This window comes from Sciurus carolinensis, chromosome 16 (assembly GCF_902686445.1).
Source record: "Sciurus carolinensis chromosome 16, mSciCar1.2, whole genome shotgun sequence".
Classification (NCBI taxonomy): Eukaryota; Metazoa; Chordata; class Mammalia; order Rodentia; family Sciuridae; genus Sciurus; species Sciurus carolinensis.
This window is the reverse complement of record NC_062228.1, coordinates 57,805,018-57,824,543: the sequence shown is the minus strand read 5'-3', so window position 1 is coordinate 57,824,543 and position 19,526 is coordinate 57,805,018. Positions and strand designations below refer to the sequence as shown.

Below are 19,526 nucleotides of genomic sequence, written 5' to 3'. Positions count from 1 at the left end.
TGTTCCAGGCGCGTGCTTTCCCACCGCAATTTAACCTGCAGGTGTTAGTCTAGAGTCTCCCAACTTCACGTTCAGTCGACTTCCTCCTCAACCTGGGGAAGTGGAGACAATATTATTCCCACCTCACAGATAAGGAAACGGAGGACTGGAAATGATATCGTTTGCTCAGGGTGATCACAGAGTCCAGCTTGATTGCAAATGGGAACAAGCATATAAGCACCATGATTTGCTTGGCTCACTGCTTTCCTCTCAGTGGCTATAACCTTGTGCCTGGCACATAGTAAGTGCTCAACAAATACAGAGTGTGGCGAATGACTGCTAAAGCCAGAGCTTCGGCTCCTTCGCACACACAGACACAAAGCTACTTTCTTGATTTTCACTGCTTCAAATTTGGGCAAAAACTCTACTTAGGAAACTGAAAATCTACCTGGGTGGCATTCTGCTACAAGTTCCAGGCCCAGGGACTCAGTTCCAATTCGCAGACCTCTTTCCCTATCGGATCCATAATATTTGGCGCGCGGGGGGGGGGGGGGGGGATCAGGGATTGTACTCTGGAGCACTCAACCACTGAGCCACATCCCCAGCCCTATCTTGTATTTTATTTAGAGACAGGTTCTCACTGAGTTGCTTAGTGCCTCACTAAATTGCTGAGGCTGGCTTTGAACTCAGATTATAGCTGCTGAGATTATGGTATGATCCATAAACTTTGTGTGTGTGTGTGTGTGTGTGTGTGTGTGTGCGCGAGTGTGCGCACACGAGGGCCTTGCACGTGTTAGGCCAATGCTGTACCAATGAGCCGCACTCCAGCTCTAGTTCATAATTTTTTTTTTGAGGTGTTAGGGATTGAAACATCCAGGAGCATTTTATCACTGAGCTACATCCCCGGCCCTTTTTATTTTTTGTTATGAGACAGAGTGCCTCACGTGGCCTCCCAACTTGCAATCCTCCTGCCTTAGACTCCCAAATCGCTGGATTTACAGTCGTTTGGCACCACACCCAGCTGTTCTGGTCCACAGTCTTGCTTCTCAAAATATGCCCAGAAACCATGTCTCCTTCCTGAGGGGTTGTCCTCAGTGTAGGGGTTGTCCTATTCTAAATAGGATTCTCACCTGGATATGAGCTGGAGGTCTGAAACCAGCCACTTGACCCAGCCCTAACCAGAACCCAGGACTCTTTGACTTCCTCCTCCCTCAGGGACTGACCATCCCCAGCCCCAGCCAATCAAACTGCACTTCAAGGCCTCTGGCTCAACAGAACTCAGGAGTCCTGACTCCTAACACACACCCTCTCAGGCACCTGGGAGTCTGGATCCCTACCGCAATCCTTCCAGGGTTTCAGGAATCTGAGCCCCCTCCCTTTGTAAGACCCAAGTCCCCTCCCCTGAGGGTGCCAGTGGCCAAGGTCCCTGACCACAACAAATCCAGAAGATCCCTAGATTTCAGTTCTTAGTTCCAAACAGCCCTTAGAGGACCCAGGAGTCCAGGGGAAACAGTCCCTCCCCTTAGATGTGGGGGCAGCTGAGCCAGGGGTCAGGCTATGGTGGGGAGGCCAGAAGGGGCGGGGACAGCCAGGATTGGGAGGGGAGACAGCAGCGTGGGCGGCTGGCAGAGGGAGGGAAAGACCAGCAGAGAGGAAAGAGAAACTGGGAGAGGGAGGAAGAGAGAAAGGAAAGAGGAGAACCCGATAGAGAAAGGGAGGAAACAGCAGACGTGGAGGGCCAGAGAGAAAGAGAAGAAGAGACTGAGTTCAAGGAAGACAGAGGGAGACAGAGATAGATAGACAGAGAGAGAGAGAGAATGAGAATGAGATAAAGATTTAGGAGGAAACAGATTTGGACAGAAACAGAAAGATTGTGGGAGAAACTGGAAGAGACGGAAACTGGAGAGACAGAAGGTAAGACTGTGGGGAGAGACAGTCTAAAAGACATAGCGGGTGTGAGAGGAGAGAGAAAAAGGGAGGTATTGATTGAGAGAGAACAAGACAGAAGACAAAGAGACAAAAGGTGGGAGTGATCAAGTGAGGAGAGAAAGAAGAGGTGGGAGACGGTGATCCCGTGCCCCTGCCTGCACTGTCCTCTCCCCATCACTGGGACCCCAAAGCTGGGTAAGTTCCCTGCCTGGGCTGGGAGGGGCTGCCGGGTGCACATTCCTGGTACTGCAGGGCTGGGCTTGGGGAGTTGACCGGGATGCTTTAGGGGTGGGTGGAGGAGACAGGTAGCCTGGAGCAGCAGGAAGAGGCAGGGAATGGGGTCCCTAAGCACAGAGAGGGTCACATTCCTGGCCAGAGCTCAGTGGGCAGGAATAAAGGAGCCCCTATTCTCTGACTGGGCTGCAGACAGCTGCCCCCTCCTCGCAGCTGCCAGTGCCGCCCACCTCTCTTGGCATTGCTCTTGGTATGCAATCCAGGGCCATGGCCTCCCCCAGCCCCCCAATCTGAAAACAACAGACTCTTTCTCCTCAGCCTCCTCTGACCTCCAAGCCCCTGACCCTATCTCTGTCCCTGGCGGGGTCAGCTACAGAGACACAGTCCCTTTCTCTCTGTCCCCAAGTCCTTGATGGAAGAGGGCCGGCCTCGGAGCAGCCTCAGTCTGGCCAGCAGTGCCTCCACCATCTCTTCACTCAGCAGCTTCAGCACCAAGGTCTGAGCTTCCCGGTTGGGATGGGGAAGAAGGTGGGGATCTGGGCTGCCCGTCCCCATTTCCTAGTCCTGGGTTCTGTACTCCTCTGGGGATTCCAGTGGTTAAGGACAAGGCTCCTTAGCCATGGGTATGTGAGACCTGGAAAGGTCCTACATTGCCCACCAGCTGCAGCTGGGAATTTGGAGACATTCCCAACTCTTGTTCCCACCCCTCCTATTTTTCCTAATTCTAAGCCAGAGAACAACTTCACTGCCCAGCTAAGTCTCTGCTAGGAACTGAGGTATAATAGCTACTCTTGATGAGGACTGTAAATTCCCACCCAATTTACCCCCTGATGAAACCCAGTAAGGAAAGACACTTCTCAGCCAATAAGATCCCAAGAGCACATCCAAGATGCTCTCATTCCAATAATGCCAGCCAAAAGTCTAGTGAAGACCCCATTTCCTTGTCTTCCTGCTATTTCCATTTTCCCATATTCAGAGCCCAGATATTTGATCCTAGCCTTGGTCAGCACCACTTCCAAGGGAGGGTTTCCTGCAGCAATCTGCCTGTGTGATGTGTATCAGTGGAATGGGAGGATTTGGAGCCTCCTCCTTACCTTGGACGTCTTGCTGAGGGATGTCATTCTCTGGCATCACAGCATCCTTCCATCCTTCACTTCACCAATGGCAATTCCTCCTGCTTATGGGGCCTTCACAGCTAATAGTCCCAGTTCAGATCCCAAAGGTTCACATCCCTGACTATGGTGGCCAAGGGTATGCTCTCTTGACAGTGGGCCCTTGATTCCCAAATTCCTGTCCCACAGCCTCTTTCCTCTTCCTTGCCTCTGAACACCTCTTCCACCCATCAAAAGACTCTCAACTCTGCACTATGAATACCCTCCAATTCCGACCTCCAAGCTCACCCCTCTTTGAGCTGATTTCTAAGGGCAGTGGAGTGAGGGCCTAGAGTTGCCCACTCCACAGTCTCTGGAGCCCATCCTGAGACCCATTCACTATGTCCCTCTTCTGTCCTTAGAAGCCTACTCAGGCAGTGAACAAGGTCCATGCCTTTGGGAAGAGGAGCAATGCACTCCGAAGGGATCCCAACCTGCCTGTGCACATCCGGGGCTGGCTTCATAAGCAGGTAGCGTCAGAGAAAGGCTGTGCTGCTGGCTACAAATGCAAATGATCAGGTTTCACCCTAGCTCTATTGAATCAGGAACTCTGGGGATGGGATCCAGGACTCTTGTTTGAACATTCATTCCTTCCTGGTGCTCAGGTTTGAAACTCCCTGCAAACCAATAAAGTAGGGTAAGCAATATGAGCTTTATTCTAAGTGTGATGGTAAACTTATTTTGAAAAGGGAGCTCACGTGATCTGGTTCATAATTTTAAAAGATCATGCTGGAGTCTGTGGGAACAGGTTGATGGGGAAAAGGGCCCGAGGTTGGAGCTGATGGAGTGGTTCAGGCAGAGGCCATGAGAAGACATAGCACCGTGTACCTGGCCTCTGTCTCAGGCTCCAAAATAATTGGACTAAGTCTCTGAATATAAAGCCTCTGCCCTTGTGGGGTACACTGTCTCATCCAAACCTTCCTAAAACTTCTCAATTCCCAACTGACAGATGAGAAAGCATGAGAGTCCTAGGGGAAAAGATTGGTGCAAAGGCATAATTTGAAAGTGGTGGAGCTTAGAGTCAAACGCAGGTCCAGCTGTGTGCAAAATCTAGGTTAAGCACAGCTTGGTGGCCTCCAGTTCTCCATTTGAACCTATTACATCAAACCTGCATCTCTGTCCCTCCCCTCTCTTTGGTTTCTGTCCCCCTCTCAGTTCTCTGTCTCTGGGTCTCTGTCTCTGTGGTCAGTCTCCACCGACCTTCTTCTTTCCCTCTACTCCCACTCTTTCTCCCTTCTCTCCCTGCAGGACAGCTCCGGACTACGGCTCTGGAAACGCCGCTGGTTCGTCCTCTCTGGTCATTGCCTCTTCTATTACAAGGGTCAGTGCCCCAGCTTGCATGGAGTGGGAAGGCCCTTTCCCTACACGCCCTTCCCTCTAGCATTTTGGCCTCCTGATCCACGTGATCCTTGACTCCAGCCTTCTCTTTGCAGACAGCCGTGAGGAGAGTGTCCTGGGCAGTGTCCTGCTCCCCAGCTACAGTATTAGGCCAGATGGGCCAGGAGCACCCCGAGGGCGGCGCTTCACCTTCACGGTGAGTTCGTCCATCCTTCATGATTACGAGTTGATGATTTACAGGAGGCAGCGGGGTGGATGTACACTGGAATATCCTTCCTTACTGGAGATAAAAGGTCCTGAACAGGGTCCATAGCATCCTCCTTTTTTGAGAGCCCCAGGGTCTGGGTCCCAAGCCTTCTCTTCCCACAGGCAGAACATCCCGGCATGAGGACCTACGTTCTGGCGGCTGACACATTAGAAGACCTGCGGGGCTGGCTGCGGGCCTTGGGTAGGGCCTCCCGCGCTGAGGGAGACGATTGGTGAGTGGAGGTCCAGCCTACACCCCTGTCTAATCATCCCAAACTCCTCCATTGGAGGTCCTACTCCCATCAATGTCCGATCACAAGCCTTCTAGCTAAGGCTCCACCTTTCAGGCCCCTCCTCCAGGGAATTTAGGGTTCTTCCAATCTGCAAACGGCTTTTTCTCTTAATCCCCGCCCCAGTCTTGCCCCGCTCTGCCCCGAGAGTTGACCCTCCAATTAGGGGATCTAGCAGACATTCTCAGCTCCGTCCCATGAACTATCGACGCCTCGCTCTGATGATCTCCATCTTCTGAGGTTACTATCTAAACAATGTCAGCTAAAAGACAAGACCAGATATATTTTTTAAATGTCAGATTGTCTCTTAGGCTCTGACCCAGCTTGTCCCAACGCGTAGGCTGGTTACGTGACTCCCTAGCCTTGTCACCTGAATGGACCCGGCGGCCCGGTACAAGTCACTTAATACTTTAGGGGCCTCAGTTTCCTGCAAAATGGGGGCAATGGTTTATAGTGCACGACTCCCGTTTTGGGGTGGGTTGCTGTGAAAAGAGAATTGTGATGAGGTTCAGAGGAGTGATGTTTCTTTCTGTGCCCACTTCCCAGTGGACGACCCAGGACACCCGCAAGTCCCCAGCGTGGGGAGGGCCCTGGAGGCCCCGGGGGTCCCCCCGAGGTGAGCAGAAGGGAAGAGGGGCGCATCTCAGAGTCACCAGAGATGGGTCGGTTCTCTAGAGGTCATGGCCGACCTGGGCTGCTCACTCCCAGCCCCACAACCGACTTCCAGTCTGGACCCCGGATTCGGAGGACTAGGAGCCCAGAGTGAGTAGGACTGTTATCGTGGGGGTGTGGCCTAAAGAAGGGTGGGGGCGGGGCCGGTTAGGGGCGTGGCTTATCACTACAGGAGTGGCGGTGCATTGCTGGGGTTCCTGTGGGTCACAGCCTGTCCGGGAGATGTTCCAAGGAGAAGTCACCAAGGAGAAATTGTTCAGAATCTGCCCAATAGAGGAGGATTTGACTCCAGAGGGACAGTGAGATACAGCGAGGGCGACGCCTTGAGGCTGACATGAAGAGTGGGGCGGACAGGGGAGGGAACGTGGGTCTAGTTGACTCTGTTCCCGAATTCTCTTCTTCCGACAGCCTGTTCGCACCCCTCTCTCGCCCGCCCTCCCCTCTGAGCCTTCCGCGTCCCCGTTCTGCTCCTGCGCGGCGGCCCCCTCCCTCCTCAGGAGAGGCAGCGCTCCCTGCCCGACCTCACACCCCTTTGAGTCGCATCGATGTCAGGCCTCCTCTGGATTGGGGCCCCCAGCGACAGACCCGTTCCCGGCCCCCAACTCCCCGCCGAGGACCCTCCTCCGAGGCTGGCGGAGGAAAGCCCCCCAGAAGTCCCCAGCACTGGAGTCAGGAGCCCAGACCACGGAGAGGAGAGGTGAGGGGTCTGGGAACTACAACTCCCTTCAGGCTTCACAGCTAACTCCCCCGGGCGGGACCCCAGGCTATTTCCCCTGGGTATAGTGAGAATTGTGTTCCATAATAGTCAGCAGGACGAGCTGTGCGAGGGAAATGTGGACTCCATTTCCCATCGGACCTCAGGATGGTCTTTCCTCCTGGTCTTGGGCCTTTGCTCCTTGAGTATCATGGGGGTTGTAGTCCAGAATACTCCGCCACACCTGTAGTCCCAGTGATTTGGAAGGCTGAGGCAGGAGAATCTCAAGTTTGAGGCCAGCCTCCCCAGTTTATCGAGGACCTGAACAGCTTAGAGAGCTGCTGTCTCAAAATTAAAAATAAAAAGGACTGGGGATATAGCTTAGTGGGAATTCTGGACATACCCATTTGATTATTTGTTGTTAAAATATGCTACTTATTTTTTCTTTCAGTATTGGTGATTGAATCCAGGGTTGCTCTACCACAGAGCTACACCTCCAGCCCTTCCAGCCCCTTTTGTTTTTTATTTTGAAACAGGATCTTGATAAATTGCCCAGGCTGACCTGGAATTTTCAATCCTCCCGCCTCAACCTGCAAAATCACTGGGCTGACAAGAGAGTCATCAAGCCTGGCAGATATACCAATTTCTAAACATCTCTATTTCAGTATTCCTCTCAGGCCCCTTCTGGCTCCTCCACTTATCTCCAGCTCCCCCCAAGACACCCTGGGACCCGGGCCTCTATGGTTTTACTGGTAGGTATCCTGGAGCACCTGAATTTACTAGAGCCCGGTCCCTACTTTCTTTGCCCTGAGGGATTTCATCTCCTGATACTGTAACGAGCTGTGTAGTAAAACAACTGAATTTGTTTCCTTACTGTTTTGGAAGTAGGGGCCTGAGAAGTCAAGGTGTCTAGCCTGTGCAGGGCCCTGCTTCCTTTTGCCTCTCTCCTAGCTTTGGCCAAATCCCTGCTGTTCTTGGATTACATCACCCCAGTCAGTGCCTCCATCACATGGCCATCTTCCTGTGTGATAGTCTGTTTCTTTTTGCAGTTCTGAACCCAGGGCCTCCACAGGCTAGGCAAGTTCTATACCCCCAAGCCACATCTTTAGTCCTTGTCTGTGTCTATCTTCTTGTATAAGGATACCAGACATCATTATAATTTATAATTTAAAAATTACAGCAGTTTAATGATCTTTGTGGCTTTACTTATTTACTTATTCATTGGTACCAGGGATTGAACCCAGGAGCGCTTTACCACTGAGCCACATCCCCAGTCCTTTAAATTTTTTTTTTTTTATTTCAAGACAAGATCTTGCTAAGTTGCTGAGGCTGGCCTTGAACTGGTGATCTTCCTGCCTAAGCCTCCAGAGTTTCTGGGATTACTGGTGTGTGCCATTGGATCAAACCCATGACTTGGAGTTTTAATGTAAGAGACTCCATTTTGATCTTAGCCTTATCCCTCAGGGCCCAGTGGAGAAGCTTTGTCCAAAACAATGACCTCCGATAATTTTTATTCAACATTTATACCTGCAAACACTCTATTCACAAACAAGGTCACATTCTCAGGTACCCAGGGTTAGGACTGGTGCATATCCCCCATCTTGCCTACAACTCAGTGAGACCCTGTCTCTACATAAAATATGAAAAGTGGGTGGCATGTGGCTCAGTGGTTCAGCGCCCCAGGTTCAGTCCCTGGTACCAAGAAGAAAAAAAAAAGACAAAAAATAAAAAATGTAAAGACACCCCAAATAAAGTTCCTTCATTAATTATAATATTTGCCATGGCTATTGAATAATAGAGCTCATTGGATCTTCCTGAAGTCACAAATCTGGCAGTTGGTCTGCTGAGATTGTTACTGAACTAAGGCCAAAGGCCTGAACCTGCCCTTCCCAATAGAACAGGTGAAACAAGGTTCAGTCACCTGTCCCAAAAGGCAAATCAGAGAGGAAAAAGCAGGAGTTGTTCTGGTGACTACACCAGGACAAACAGAGCAGGCTGGAGCTGGGGCTCAGTGGTAGACTCCTTGCCTAGCATGTGAGGTACTGGGTTTGGGCCTCAGCACCACATAAAAATTGTGTCCATCTACAACTTAAAAAAAAAAAAATACAAACCAAACCAAGAGTACCTACCTACCTGTCTTCAAGGTGTCACCAGTAGTCTTGGGGTTACATAGGAAAGGAACAAAAGCAAGCATTGGGGCTTGTTTAGCTGAAAGTCTCTGTTGGCCAGTGGTCTGGTTGAACATTATCTCAGCATCAGAATAGCTTGTAGGGAGCCTTGACAGTGATAAGAAAGTGTTGGGGGGTTAGTTTGTCTCTTGTCACAAAATCTTTATCCACTAGACCTGCAGTTCCTGGAATTGGTGGTGGTGGTGATGCAGAGAAAGAACAAATCAGAAAGGCAAACTGGAATTAATTAGGTTGATAATGGGCCCTCTTTCAGGTTTGGGGCAGTGCTTAGAGACTTTGAGGCACAATTTTGGTGGTCTGGAACAGGATGTTGTAAGAGCTGGCAGTTGACAATCTGTTGATTATGATGTCTCTGGAAATCTTGGAAATATCCTCGTTACTCTTACCTTGGCCAGATGCAGAGTTCAAGTTTGAGGTAGTGAAAGCAGGCAGATGCAACATGGAAGCAAAGATGCCAAACTTTTATCCTGTTTTTGGTTACCCATTGGTCTTTAGGCCCAAATGAAGAGTCAGTGCTTTTAGCAAAAACAGCCTTTAAGCCCCTGTTATGAGATTTGCTAAAGCTTAGCAGCCAGCTAATAAGGAGAGGGGTGTTTGTAGGTGGAGACACACTTTGGCATAGCATCAAGTTACATTAAGGACCTGCCTGTCCCCTTTGACCCTTGACTTTTCTTCTTCTTAGCCAGGTCCCCCCCTGGACTCAAACTTCCACCAAAGCCTGGAGACAGATGTAAGTTCTCCTGATCCAACCTCTGCTGAGTTCCCTGAGTTATAAAGAGAATGTTCAAGATGTGGGGGGAGGGGAGGAGCCAGATGGGTCCCATAAATAGTTTCTTCTCTCCTTTTTCCAGACTCTTTTGACCAAGTTGTGCGGGCAGGACCGGCTCCTGAGGAGGCTGCAGGAGGACATAGACCAGAGGCAGGAGGAAAAGGTGCCAGGCAGGGCAGGGGCCTCTGGCCTCTCCAACTGCCTCTACCCGTTTCTGACTGGGAGCCAGGATGCTGTTGGATGGCCAGGATTTGGGGGGCTGCCTCTCTGGGGCTGGGTGTGGCTTCCAAAGTCTGACCACTTTCCCCTCTTGACAGGAGCAGCTAGAGGCCGCCTTGGAGTTGACCCGGCAGCAGTTGGGTCAGGCAGGCAGGGACGCTGCAGGTCCTGGGAGGGCTTGGGGTCGCCAGCGCCTGCTGCAGGACCGGCTGGTCAGTGTGAGGGCTTCCCTTTGTCACCTGACTCAGGTGAGCATGGGGAAAAGGGTACTCCCTTCCAGGAGACCCAGGACTGTACAGTCGGTTACCAGGGGACTGTGAGGGCTCATAGGCACAGAGTTCTTGAGAATTCCATTCATCCCCAATTTTATTTTTTTTATTTTTTATTTTTTTTGGTGCTGGGGATCGAACCAGGGCCTTAGTGCTTACAAGGCAAGCACTCTACCAACTGAGCTATCTCCCCAGCCCCTCATCCCCAATTTTAAACTAGTAATTCTGATCATTGTAGAGGGCAAAGGGCAAGCAGCCAGTAATAGTGGAGCTTCATTTAGTAACCTAAGAGGGTGATTTTTTTTTTTTTTTTAATATTGGGAATTGAACCTGGAGTCTCATCCATAATAGGCTGATTTTGATATGGTTTCCTGGCTTTAGATGAACTGCCTCCCACAGTGGCTATGTGACCATAGAAAAGTTTTTTAAACCTTCTGGGCTGTAGTTACATCCTGTGTAAACCGTAGATGATAAAAATAGGATTTTCTGGGCTGGAGATGTAGCTCAGTAGGAGAGCCTTGCTTAGCCTGTGTGAGGCCCTGGGTTCCATCCCCTGTACTGAAGGGAAAAGATTAAAGTACTTACTTCATAGAGTCATTGTGAAAAATTACATTTACTTATGTAAATGAATGCATATTTAACACTTAGTAAAGTACCTGGTACTTGACAAACCATTTTTAAATGTTAGCTGTAATTATTATTATGTGTAAACAATAGAGACACATTTAAAAATATTTAAATTATTTAAATGTCTGTAAAATGGTGGCAAGAATAGTACCTGCCTCACAGGAATTAAAGGGGTGCATACTGAACACACAATAAGTACTCAATAAATGTAATAATAATAATAATTACTATTATTATGATCAGTATTGTTATTATTGGCTAGGAGGTTTCTGCTGCCCAGTGAGCACAGGTGTTGTGGTCTTGACTGTCCCAGGAATTCATTAGATCTGTAGATTACACCATGCTTAGGGAATGCATTGGCAACTTGGGGATCCAGAGAACCCTATTATTTGTCTACACTAAAGGCTCATTGAAATTGTAGGTTCCATATGACTCTGGGGTTCCTGGTAGTCCAAGGGAAGAGGCCCATCGGGATTGTGGTCCATATGATCCCAGAGGCCCAGGGTCCAGGCCTCTGTTCCTCCTCTTCAACTGGGAAAAAATGGGGAAAGATATGGTGGGTGGGGATGCTAATCTTGTGTCTCTCCCTTTCTGGAACCTGAGGAGCGAGAGCGGGTTTGGGACACATACAGTGGCCTGGAGCAGGAACTGGGCACCTTACGAGAGACCCTCGAGTACCTGCTGCACCTCGGTTCCCCCCAGGTACATCCCCTCCTACCGCCCAAGCTCCACCCTCTCCTCCAAGATCTGCCTGGAAACCCTTTCATAATTTAAGTACACCCCCCCCCCCGCACTCCACCCTCAGAGTCAAGCCCCGCGCCCACCCTTCAGTCTAACCTCTATTGTAGATAAGACCTCTTTCCACTTTCAGATCCAGTTTCCTCTCTGGTTCTAAATCTCCCGCTTATGTGGAAGCCCCGCCCCCTCTGCCAAAACTCCACCCTTCAGCCCTGTCTCCATCTGGCAAGTTCGTCTCTGGCACCCTGCTTCTTGAATGTCGCTGTTAAATTTATCCTCTGGAGTTTCCAGTTCTAAACCCAATCCCTTAATTTAAACCCTGCTCCCAAAAATATAAACCCCAGTGCTTAGCCTCAGGCTCGCTTCTTCATTCTCTGTCTATGCACTCAGCTGTGATTCATACATGTTTAGTTAAAATTCATACATGTTTAGTTAAAAATGTCGACTTAGTGTGTTAAATGCGGTCTCACAGGTTTGCTCCACACTTTTCACGCCAAGCCCCTCCCACTCATCCTAAAACCCACACCTTCACTCTAGTCTCCTGCCCACTGAAGTTTAATCTGGCTCAGCACCAGCAATATATAAAAGAACAATACATGACATCCAAACTGGATTTATTACAGGAATAGAAGAGTAGTTGAACCTTTGAAAATCACTCCATATATTTTGCCACATTGGACAAAGCAAAGGAGAAAAACCACATGAATCATCTTCATAAAATCTGGAAAACATTTATCAGAGTTTCACCCCTACTCATGATAGAAGCTCTCAGTAAAATAGGAACAAAGGGGAACTTCCCTAATCTAATATAAGACATCTATGTCAACCTGGGTGGCCCAGCCTGTAATCCCAGTGACTGGAGAGGCTGAAGCAGGGGGATTCCAAGTGCAAGACCAGCCTGGGCAACTTAGTGAGACCCTAAGCAATTTAAAAAAGGGCTCAGTGGTAAAGTGCCCTGGGTTGGATCCCCAGTATCAAAACCAGACATACAGCAGGGTGCTCCATCGTGCATGCCTGTAATCCCAGGGGCTCAGGAGGCTGAGACAGGAAGATCATGAGTTCAAAACCAGCCTCAGCGATTTAGTGAGGCCCCAAGCAACTCAGTGAGACCCTGTCTCTAAATAATACAAAAAAGGGCTGGGGATGTGATTTTGTGGTTAAGTGCCCCTGAGTTCAATCCCTGGTACCAAAAACCAAGCAAAAAAAAAAAACCCCAAATGAGGGGCTGGGGAGATAGCTCACTCGGTATAGTGCTTGCCTATAAGCAGAAGGCCCTGGGTTTGATCCCCAGCACCAAAAAAAAAAAAAAAAAAAAAAAAAAAAATTATTTTCAGATGATATGGTATGTCTGTGTAGACTCATCAAGATCACTAAATAAAAGGTGAATAAAAGGTGAATGTGCAAAAATCAATTGTCTTTTTATTTACTCATGCCAAACAATTAGAAAAGAAATGTTGAAAAACAGGAGTTTGAAATAACATGAAAAATTGAATACCTAAGAATAAATCTAGTGAAAGATATGCAAGCCATCTACTTTGGAGATGCAAAGCAAAGGTCTATAGAAATGGAGAGATTTATCATGTTCATGGGTAGGAAAGACACTGTTGTAAAGATGTGGTGTCTCTTTCCCCAGCGGGGATCTGCAATCCTGGTACGTATTTGGAAGGTTTTTCTGTGCAGATTGACAAGATGACCCTGAATTGTACCTGAAAGTGTTGAAAGCCAGGAATAGCCAGGACAATCTCTAAGAACAAAGTTCAAGGACCAACACGACTGTTATGTCAAATCTGAGGATAAAGCTACAGTTAATAAGATGGTTCATTCTACATTACCACAAGATTAGACAAATGGACCAAAGGACTACAATCGGTGTTCAGAAACTGACTCCCATGTATTTATGTGTCATCTATTCCGGGTAGAAACAGCTCTGCAGAGAAGTACAGAAAAGACAGTCCTCTCTATTAAATTGGATATTCATATTGGGAGGAGGGAATCTGACTCCATAAACATGGCCAAGCTGCTTCATACCCTTGCATGACCTATCAGCTATAACCCTCCTGCATTTTCCCGCTTTGGAGTGACTAATCCTCTCCTTTCCCCAGGATAGAGCATCAGCTCAGCAGCAGCTGTGGATGGTTGAAGACACCCTGGCTGGTCTGGGTGGCCCCCAGAAACCACCGCCCCACACTGAGCCTGACTCCCCATCCCCTGCGCTCCAAGGCGAGGAGTCCTCAGAGAGGGAGGTGAGACTTGCACCTCTACCTCCTCCCTCAGCTTCCTGTGTCCTATAACCCTGGCCCAACCTGTTACCCCAACCACTTCTTTCCCTCTCCCTTGGTCACTTAACCAACTTCAGGCAGGTACCTTCACCTCTGAGAGCCCTTCTTTCCTTGTGTGTTATATAGATGCCCTTGGGCATTTTCAAGGGTTGGTTCCAGGACCCCTTTTGGAGACCAGAATCTTTGAATGCTCCAGTCTCCTATATAAAATGATGTGGTGGTTTGCATATAATGTACACGCACCCTCTTGTGTACTTAAAATCATCTCTAGGTGACTTACCATACCTAATACATGTAAATATTATAGTTGGCATACTGTATTGTTGAGAGCAATAATGACAAGAAAAATTTCTGTGCATGTTTAGTACAGATGCAATTTTCTTTTTTGGCAAATTTCAATTCTCAGTGGGTTGAATCTGCCTATGTGCATTACCTGTGGATGTGTAGGGCCTACCACCCTGCCATCTTGATCCAGTCTTGCTGCATACTCTGTGTGGGTGAGGGAAAGGGTTCCTGTCAGAGGGATGCGCTGGCTGTAAATTAATAACTATGAAATTTATTTAATAGAAAAAAACCACAGGAGACAATTATCTTTTGAATCAGGGGCATGAGGGATTGAGCCACGCTAAAGGGTCTTGCTCTAACAAACTGGAGGAGCCCCCACTTGGTTTATTTATAGCGACCCATATCAAAGGGGGACTGGGAGGAGTGTCTTCCATGAGAAACAGGATGGGTTGGAGTTAAGCAAGTCATTTTGCTCTAGCAGGTCACTGGCACATCTAGGGCATGCAAATTCTGGTGGTGAGCCACTGCACAGAAACCACATACTCCAGGCAATCTGAAACAATATTTCATGATTGCCAGTTCCTGAAAGTCAGATTCCTCTGTCTGATGGTCCAACCAAGTCTGGTTTTATTTGCAGGCTATGGATGGCACTCTGCAGTCCAGGGATATCCCTCCAGTCAGCTCCTGACCTGCCCTGAGAGCTGACTATGTGCATTCCTTCCCAGCCCACATTCCATGATGTCATTCTGGTAGTTTGAAATCAACAGGGTAGGAGTATTTACACCATAGGCACTGGCATGTGGGACAAATCAGGGCTCTGCGGATTGAACCCAGGCATGCTTTGCCACTGAGCCACATCCCCAGCCCTTTTTATTTCTTATTTTAAGACAGGGTTTCACTAAGTTGCTGAGGCTGGCCTTGAACTTGCAATCCTCCTATTTTAGCTTCCCAAGTGCCTGGGATTACAGGCATGTGGACAGGCATTTGTTAAAAGCATTCACTAGACACCACTGATCTTTTTTTTTTTATTATAGTAATTCATATTTTTATACATTTATTTTATTAATTTATCTTTTAATGTGGTGCTGAGGTTTGAACCCATGGCCTCGCACATGCCAGGCAAGTGCTCTACCACTGAGCCACAACCCCAGCCCCAACACCACTGATCTTTACCCCAAAGGTGGAGAAACAGTGACTGAAAATTGCTTGACACACACTTAGCCCCCAGAAGCCAGGACAATTATTGTCATAGCTGGGATAGAATTCCTGGGTTTGCACTGACTTTCACACCATGTATCCAGAAGACCTGGGTTCAGAACACAGCTCTGCTGTCTTTGAGATATCAGACATTGACCTCATTCTGAGCCTCAATTTTAGTATGCATAAAATATAAGTGGATATATATAAGTGTCTTACATGTACAAATGCAATCCTCATACCAAAAGGTGAAATATGATCCAGAGAGGTAAAGCAACTTATTCAAAGTCACAGAGGTGGATTATGAAAGCAGGACCTTGGACTCCGAGTTTACAATTCTTACCTTCCTCACACTGTGTCTGCGTTGCTAAGTGCCTGACAAAGGAGTGTCATAATAATAATGATGACAATAATCATTATTCCCTTTTTCTGATCCCTCCAGAGTCTGCCTGAGTCCTTGGAACTGAGCTCCCTTCGGTCCCCTGAGGCTGATTGGGGGCGGCCCCCTGGAGGTGACAGAGACCTTGCCAGTCCTCGCTCAGGTGAGCATCCTCTTGGAGTGGGAGTTTCTTTTTGTTCTATCCTCACCAAGACCCCTTCTGTCCTGCCAGGTCTTGGATCTCCAAAGGTCTCCAGGGCTTCCAGTCCTGAGGGTCGCCGCTCCACTTCTCCACAGCTGGGAACCAAGGTAGGCCATATGTGACCCCTCTCCTTACCTCTGTCTTCTAATCCTACCATCTGCCTACCGATCTGCCTACCACAGACCCCTTCCCCCGAATCCTGGGGAAATAGCTGGGAGAGGAGAGTTCTAAAGCCACAATTAAAGCAGAGAGCACACGATTTATTAAGAGTATTGGGACCAAATTTATCTCTACCACTTCTTTTTTTTTGCGGTGCTGGGGATCGAACCGAGGGCCTTGTGCTTGCAAGGCAAGCACTCTACCGACTGAGCTATCTCCCCAGCCCTATCTCTACCACTTCTAAGCTGTGTGGCTTTGTGTCAGATTAGACTTCTCTGTGCCTCTATTTTTTCATCTGTAAAGTGGAGCAAAGAGCAATTTCTACCACCTAGACCGATGTGAGGATTAAAACGAAACGAGGGGCTGGGGATGGTGGATCAGTGGTAAGAGTGCTTGCCTACCATGTTTGAAGCACTGGGTTTGATTCTCAGTACCACATACAAATAAATGAATAAAATAAAGGTCCATCAATATCTAAAAAAATTTTAAAAAACATTTTTAAAAAAATGAGATTAATTTCTCTAAAGGGCTGAAAACACCAAGTCCTTCATTCATTCATCAGTTCATTCCATCACCAAATGTTTATTTGCTGTTCTGGGGATGGAACCCAGGGTGTAGTGTTTGGCAAGTGCTCTACCACTGAGCCCAGTCCATTCCCTCTGATTTTCAGGACAAAAGAAACAGAGAGGGTAAGAAAGAATCATTAAATCCTCTCTGAGATTGTCCCAAAATAATCTTGACAATTCAGTGGCCAGTAAATTACCTTCCTCCTTTGGTTGTGGCTGAAGAGAGTTCAGAGTTCAGAGAAGCAACTCAAGAGTCCTGCCCACTAGAGGGGGAAGAAGCTTGATGTGTCCAGGACGCCCCCTGCTGGGGATTCGGGCTTCCGCAGGGCAAGAGATGGAGTGAGGCCAGAGAAGTGGGTGGGGACCAGGCCACATGGGGCCTCAAAGGCCTTTATTCTCAGGGTGGGTGCCACAGGAGGCCTGCAAGAAGGGGAGAGTGTCAGCTCTGGGTGTAGAAAGACCCCTCTGAAGTGCTGTGGCAAACTTACTGGCAAGGGCCAGACCACAGGCCCGAGGTCAGGGAGAAGAAAGAGGAGGCCCAAGGTTGGGGCATGGGGTACTTCTCTCCCCAGGTCCCCACCGCCCGGCCCCGGATGAGTGCTCAGGAGCAATTGGAGCGTATTCGCAGGAACCAGGAGTGTGGACGGCCTCTTCCACGCCCCACCTCCCCTCAGCTGCTCACTCTGGGGAGAACACTGTCCCCAGCCAGACGCCAGGCAGACATGGAACAAAAGGTGAGTGGCATAGGGTTAGGGGGTGGAGGGTGGGGTGGTAAATGGTCTTTGTTTTGAGTACTGAGGATTGAACTTAGGGGTAATTTACCACTGAGCCATGTCCCCAGCTGTTTTCTATTTTATTTAGAGACAGGATCTCACTGAGTTGCTTAGGACCTCACTAAGTTGCCAAGGCTGGCTTTGAACTTGAGATCCTCCTGCCTCAGCCTCCCAAGCTGCTGGGATCACAGTTGTGCACCACCTGCCCAGCCCTTTTTAATTTTTTTTTGTTTCAAGACAGGGTCTTGCTCAGTTGCTTAGAGCTTCCATAAGTTGCTGAGGTTGGCCTTAAACTTTCAATACTTCTGTCTCATGCTCCTGAGTTGCTGGGATTACAGGTGTGCATCACCATGCTTAGTTATTCACATTATTTCAATAGGAAGAACATTCTCGACTTGATGATCAGGGTATCTTACATTTCTCAGGGTGGTCTCAACTTAGACTTATATGGAGAAATAGGCAAGTCATGTGAGTGTGTGTGTGTATGTGTTTGTGTATGTAGGCACAGGCTGGTGTTTACTGGTGTTCAGAGCTCAGGAAAAGTTAATCACTGTTAGTGCCATTGGGCAATTTCTTTTCTCTTTTTGGTACAGGGTACCATTGAGCACTTAACCACTGAGCAACATTCTCAGCCCTTTTTAAAATATATTATTTAGAGACAGAGTCTTGCTAAGTTGCTTTGAACTTGAGATCCTCCTGCCTCAGCCTCCACAGCCACTGGGATTATAGGCGTGCACCACCACACCTGGTCCACTGGGCAATTTCATAACTTCTCTGCCCTTCCTCTACTTCACCCTCCAAATGAGAAGTGAGGTTTCCAGGACAGGAATTCTAATGCCACAATTCCTTTCTAGTCTGTCCTAGGAGCTGCAAAATGGCTCAGAAGCTCAGGGTCCTGGAGTAGGTAAGGAACTAAAGGGTGGGTGAAGGGAACAGGGAAATCAGTTTGCAGAAGGGGAGGTGAGTCACACTGTCACAAGTCTTCTGAGTACTGAATTGCAAGTGGCAAAACTTTTAGAGCCTCTCGAGTTTCTGAGGCATCTGAAACAAAACCAGGAAGCCCTGGCTCCGCAATAAGAACTGCAATTTCAAGAAGTCTCTTGAACTAAAAATCCCTTAATACACGGGGGCTGTGTAGAAAGTCCTTTTGGGACAGGTGCTAGGGACTACAATACCCAGAAGAGCAGGCGCCCCCGCTTCCTATACACCCTCCCCCCGCATCTTGTCTTTCTTCTAGTCCTAGGAGCACCACACCTTACTTGCCGACTTCCGAAGGCCACAGGGAGCGGGTCCTTAGCCTCTCCCAAGCCCTGGCCACTGAGGCGTCGCAGTGGCACAGAATGATGACAGGTGAGGGATAGGGGATCTGGACTCCTGGGTTTTACGGAAGGGTGAGTTTGAGGCACGGACTCCTAGGCTCTGTGAGGAGAGGTGTGGGGGCCTCTGGGAATTCTTAGTCGTGGCAAAGAAAGCGGGGCAGGGATTGGAAGTTCCAAATCGCAGGCAAGAGAGGACCAAAATCGGGGGCATTCGGGAGGAGGGGGAGGAGGCTGGGGGGCTGGTCCCTGAAATAGACTGGGGGTCAAACTCCTTGGTCTGAGGGCGGGGGCCTGGGGTGGGGACCCCTGGGTCTGAGTGAGGAAGGCTGGAGCTTGGTCTCCTGGGTCTGAGAGGAGGGCTGAGTCGCAGTTTGCCATGGTCATCACCCACTCCGCCTCTCTAGGTGGAAATTTGGACTCCCGGGGAGATCCTCTCCCCCCTGCGCCGCCGCCCCCTTCGGACTCCACTCCCCAGGTGACCTCTCACCCTAGCTGCTCTTCAGTGGCTAATTCCGATTCCGCGGGATTCTCGCGCGATGGTAGTGGACGTGGTGGAGGCCCCGCCCACTGGGAGCCCACGTGGGACTCCGGGAACGCCCCTCCCGCCCTGACCCAAGAGGAGGGGGCGTGGCCACTGAGGGTCACGTTGCTCCAGTCCAGTTTCTGACCTGCCCAGATGTGGCAGCCAATCGGAGTGTGGGGGCGTGGCCTGGAAGAACCGCCAGGAGATCTGGGACCTGGCTGGCAACCTGGGGGCGTGGTCTGGTCCCCACCTGGGAGGGGCGTGGTTTTACGGTCAGCCTTTGATTTTCCCCAAAAATGTCCAAATTTGCATTAAAACTTTGAACTTTAAGTCAATAGTTTCTTTCTGTGTGTTTGGGGTTGTGATACTGGGGTCTCTGAGGAGCAGAGCAGGAGTCGTGGATGTCTGGGTCCTGAGGAAGTAAGGAACAGGATCCTGGGACTTGGAGAATCTTCAGCTGGTGTGTCCGAGGGAGGAGGGGATGAATACGTTGAGTCCCG

The 19,526-nt window shown here is 49.2% G+C and overlaps 1 protein-coding gene across 4 annotated transcripts; it reads left to right on the top strand.

Annotated features, from left to right (window-relative positions):
• Nucleotides 1–1,679: 1,679 nt before the first annotated feature.
• On the top strand, nucleotides 1,680–19,351 carry Plekha4 (pleckstrin homology domain containing A4). 4 transcript variants are annotated; one of them, XM_047529976.1, is made up of 20 exons: nucleotides 1,680–2,103; nucleotides 2,549–2,638; nucleotides 3,656–3,763; nucleotides 4,542–4,614; nucleotides 4,727–4,827; nucleotides 5,001–5,110; nucleotides 5,714–5,929; nucleotides 6,248–6,536; nucleotides 7,199–7,285; nucleotides 9,405–9,452; nucleotides 9,574–9,654; nucleotides 9,809–9,958; nucleotides 11,210–11,308; nucleotides 13,447–13,587; nucleotides 15,548–15,617; nucleotides 15,717–15,793; nucleotides 16,984–17,145; nucleotides 18,039–18,088; nucleotides 18,422–18,534; nucleotides 18,908–19,351. In XM_047529976.1, exons 2-20 carry the CDS (start codon nucleotides 2,555–2,557, stop codon nucleotides 19,168–19,170), a joined length of 2,322 nt encoding a protein of 773 aa, XP_047385932.1. In that variant the 5' UTR covers nucleotides 1,680–2,103; nucleotides 2,549–2,554; the 3' UTR covers nucleotides 19,171–19,351. The 4 variants fall into 4 exon arrangements, 3 of the variants coding, with proteins under 3 accessions (XP_047385932.1, XP_047385931.1, XP_047385933.1); XM_047529975.1 differs by having other exon boundaries at nucleotides 15,548–15,647; XR_007105548.1 differs by lacking the exon at nucleotides 18,039–18,088 and having other exon boundaries at nucleotides 15,548–15,647; nucleotides 18,908–18,931.
• Nucleotides 19,352–19,526: the final 175 nt, after the last annotated feature.

Coding starts and splice junctions, on each gene's coding strand:
- Plekha4 (XM_047529975.1), top strand. CDS start 2,555: ATGGAAGAGGGCCGGCCTCGGAGCAGCCTCAGTCTGGCCAGCAGTGCC. Junction 6,537..7,198: donor CCAGACCACGGAGAGGAGAG/GTGAGGGGTCTG, acceptor TCTCTATTTCAG/TATTCCTCTCAGGCCCCTTC. Junction 11,309..13,446: donor TGCACCTCGGTTCCCCCCAG/GTACATCCCCTC, acceptor TCCTTTCCCCAG/GATAGAGCATCAGCTCAGCA.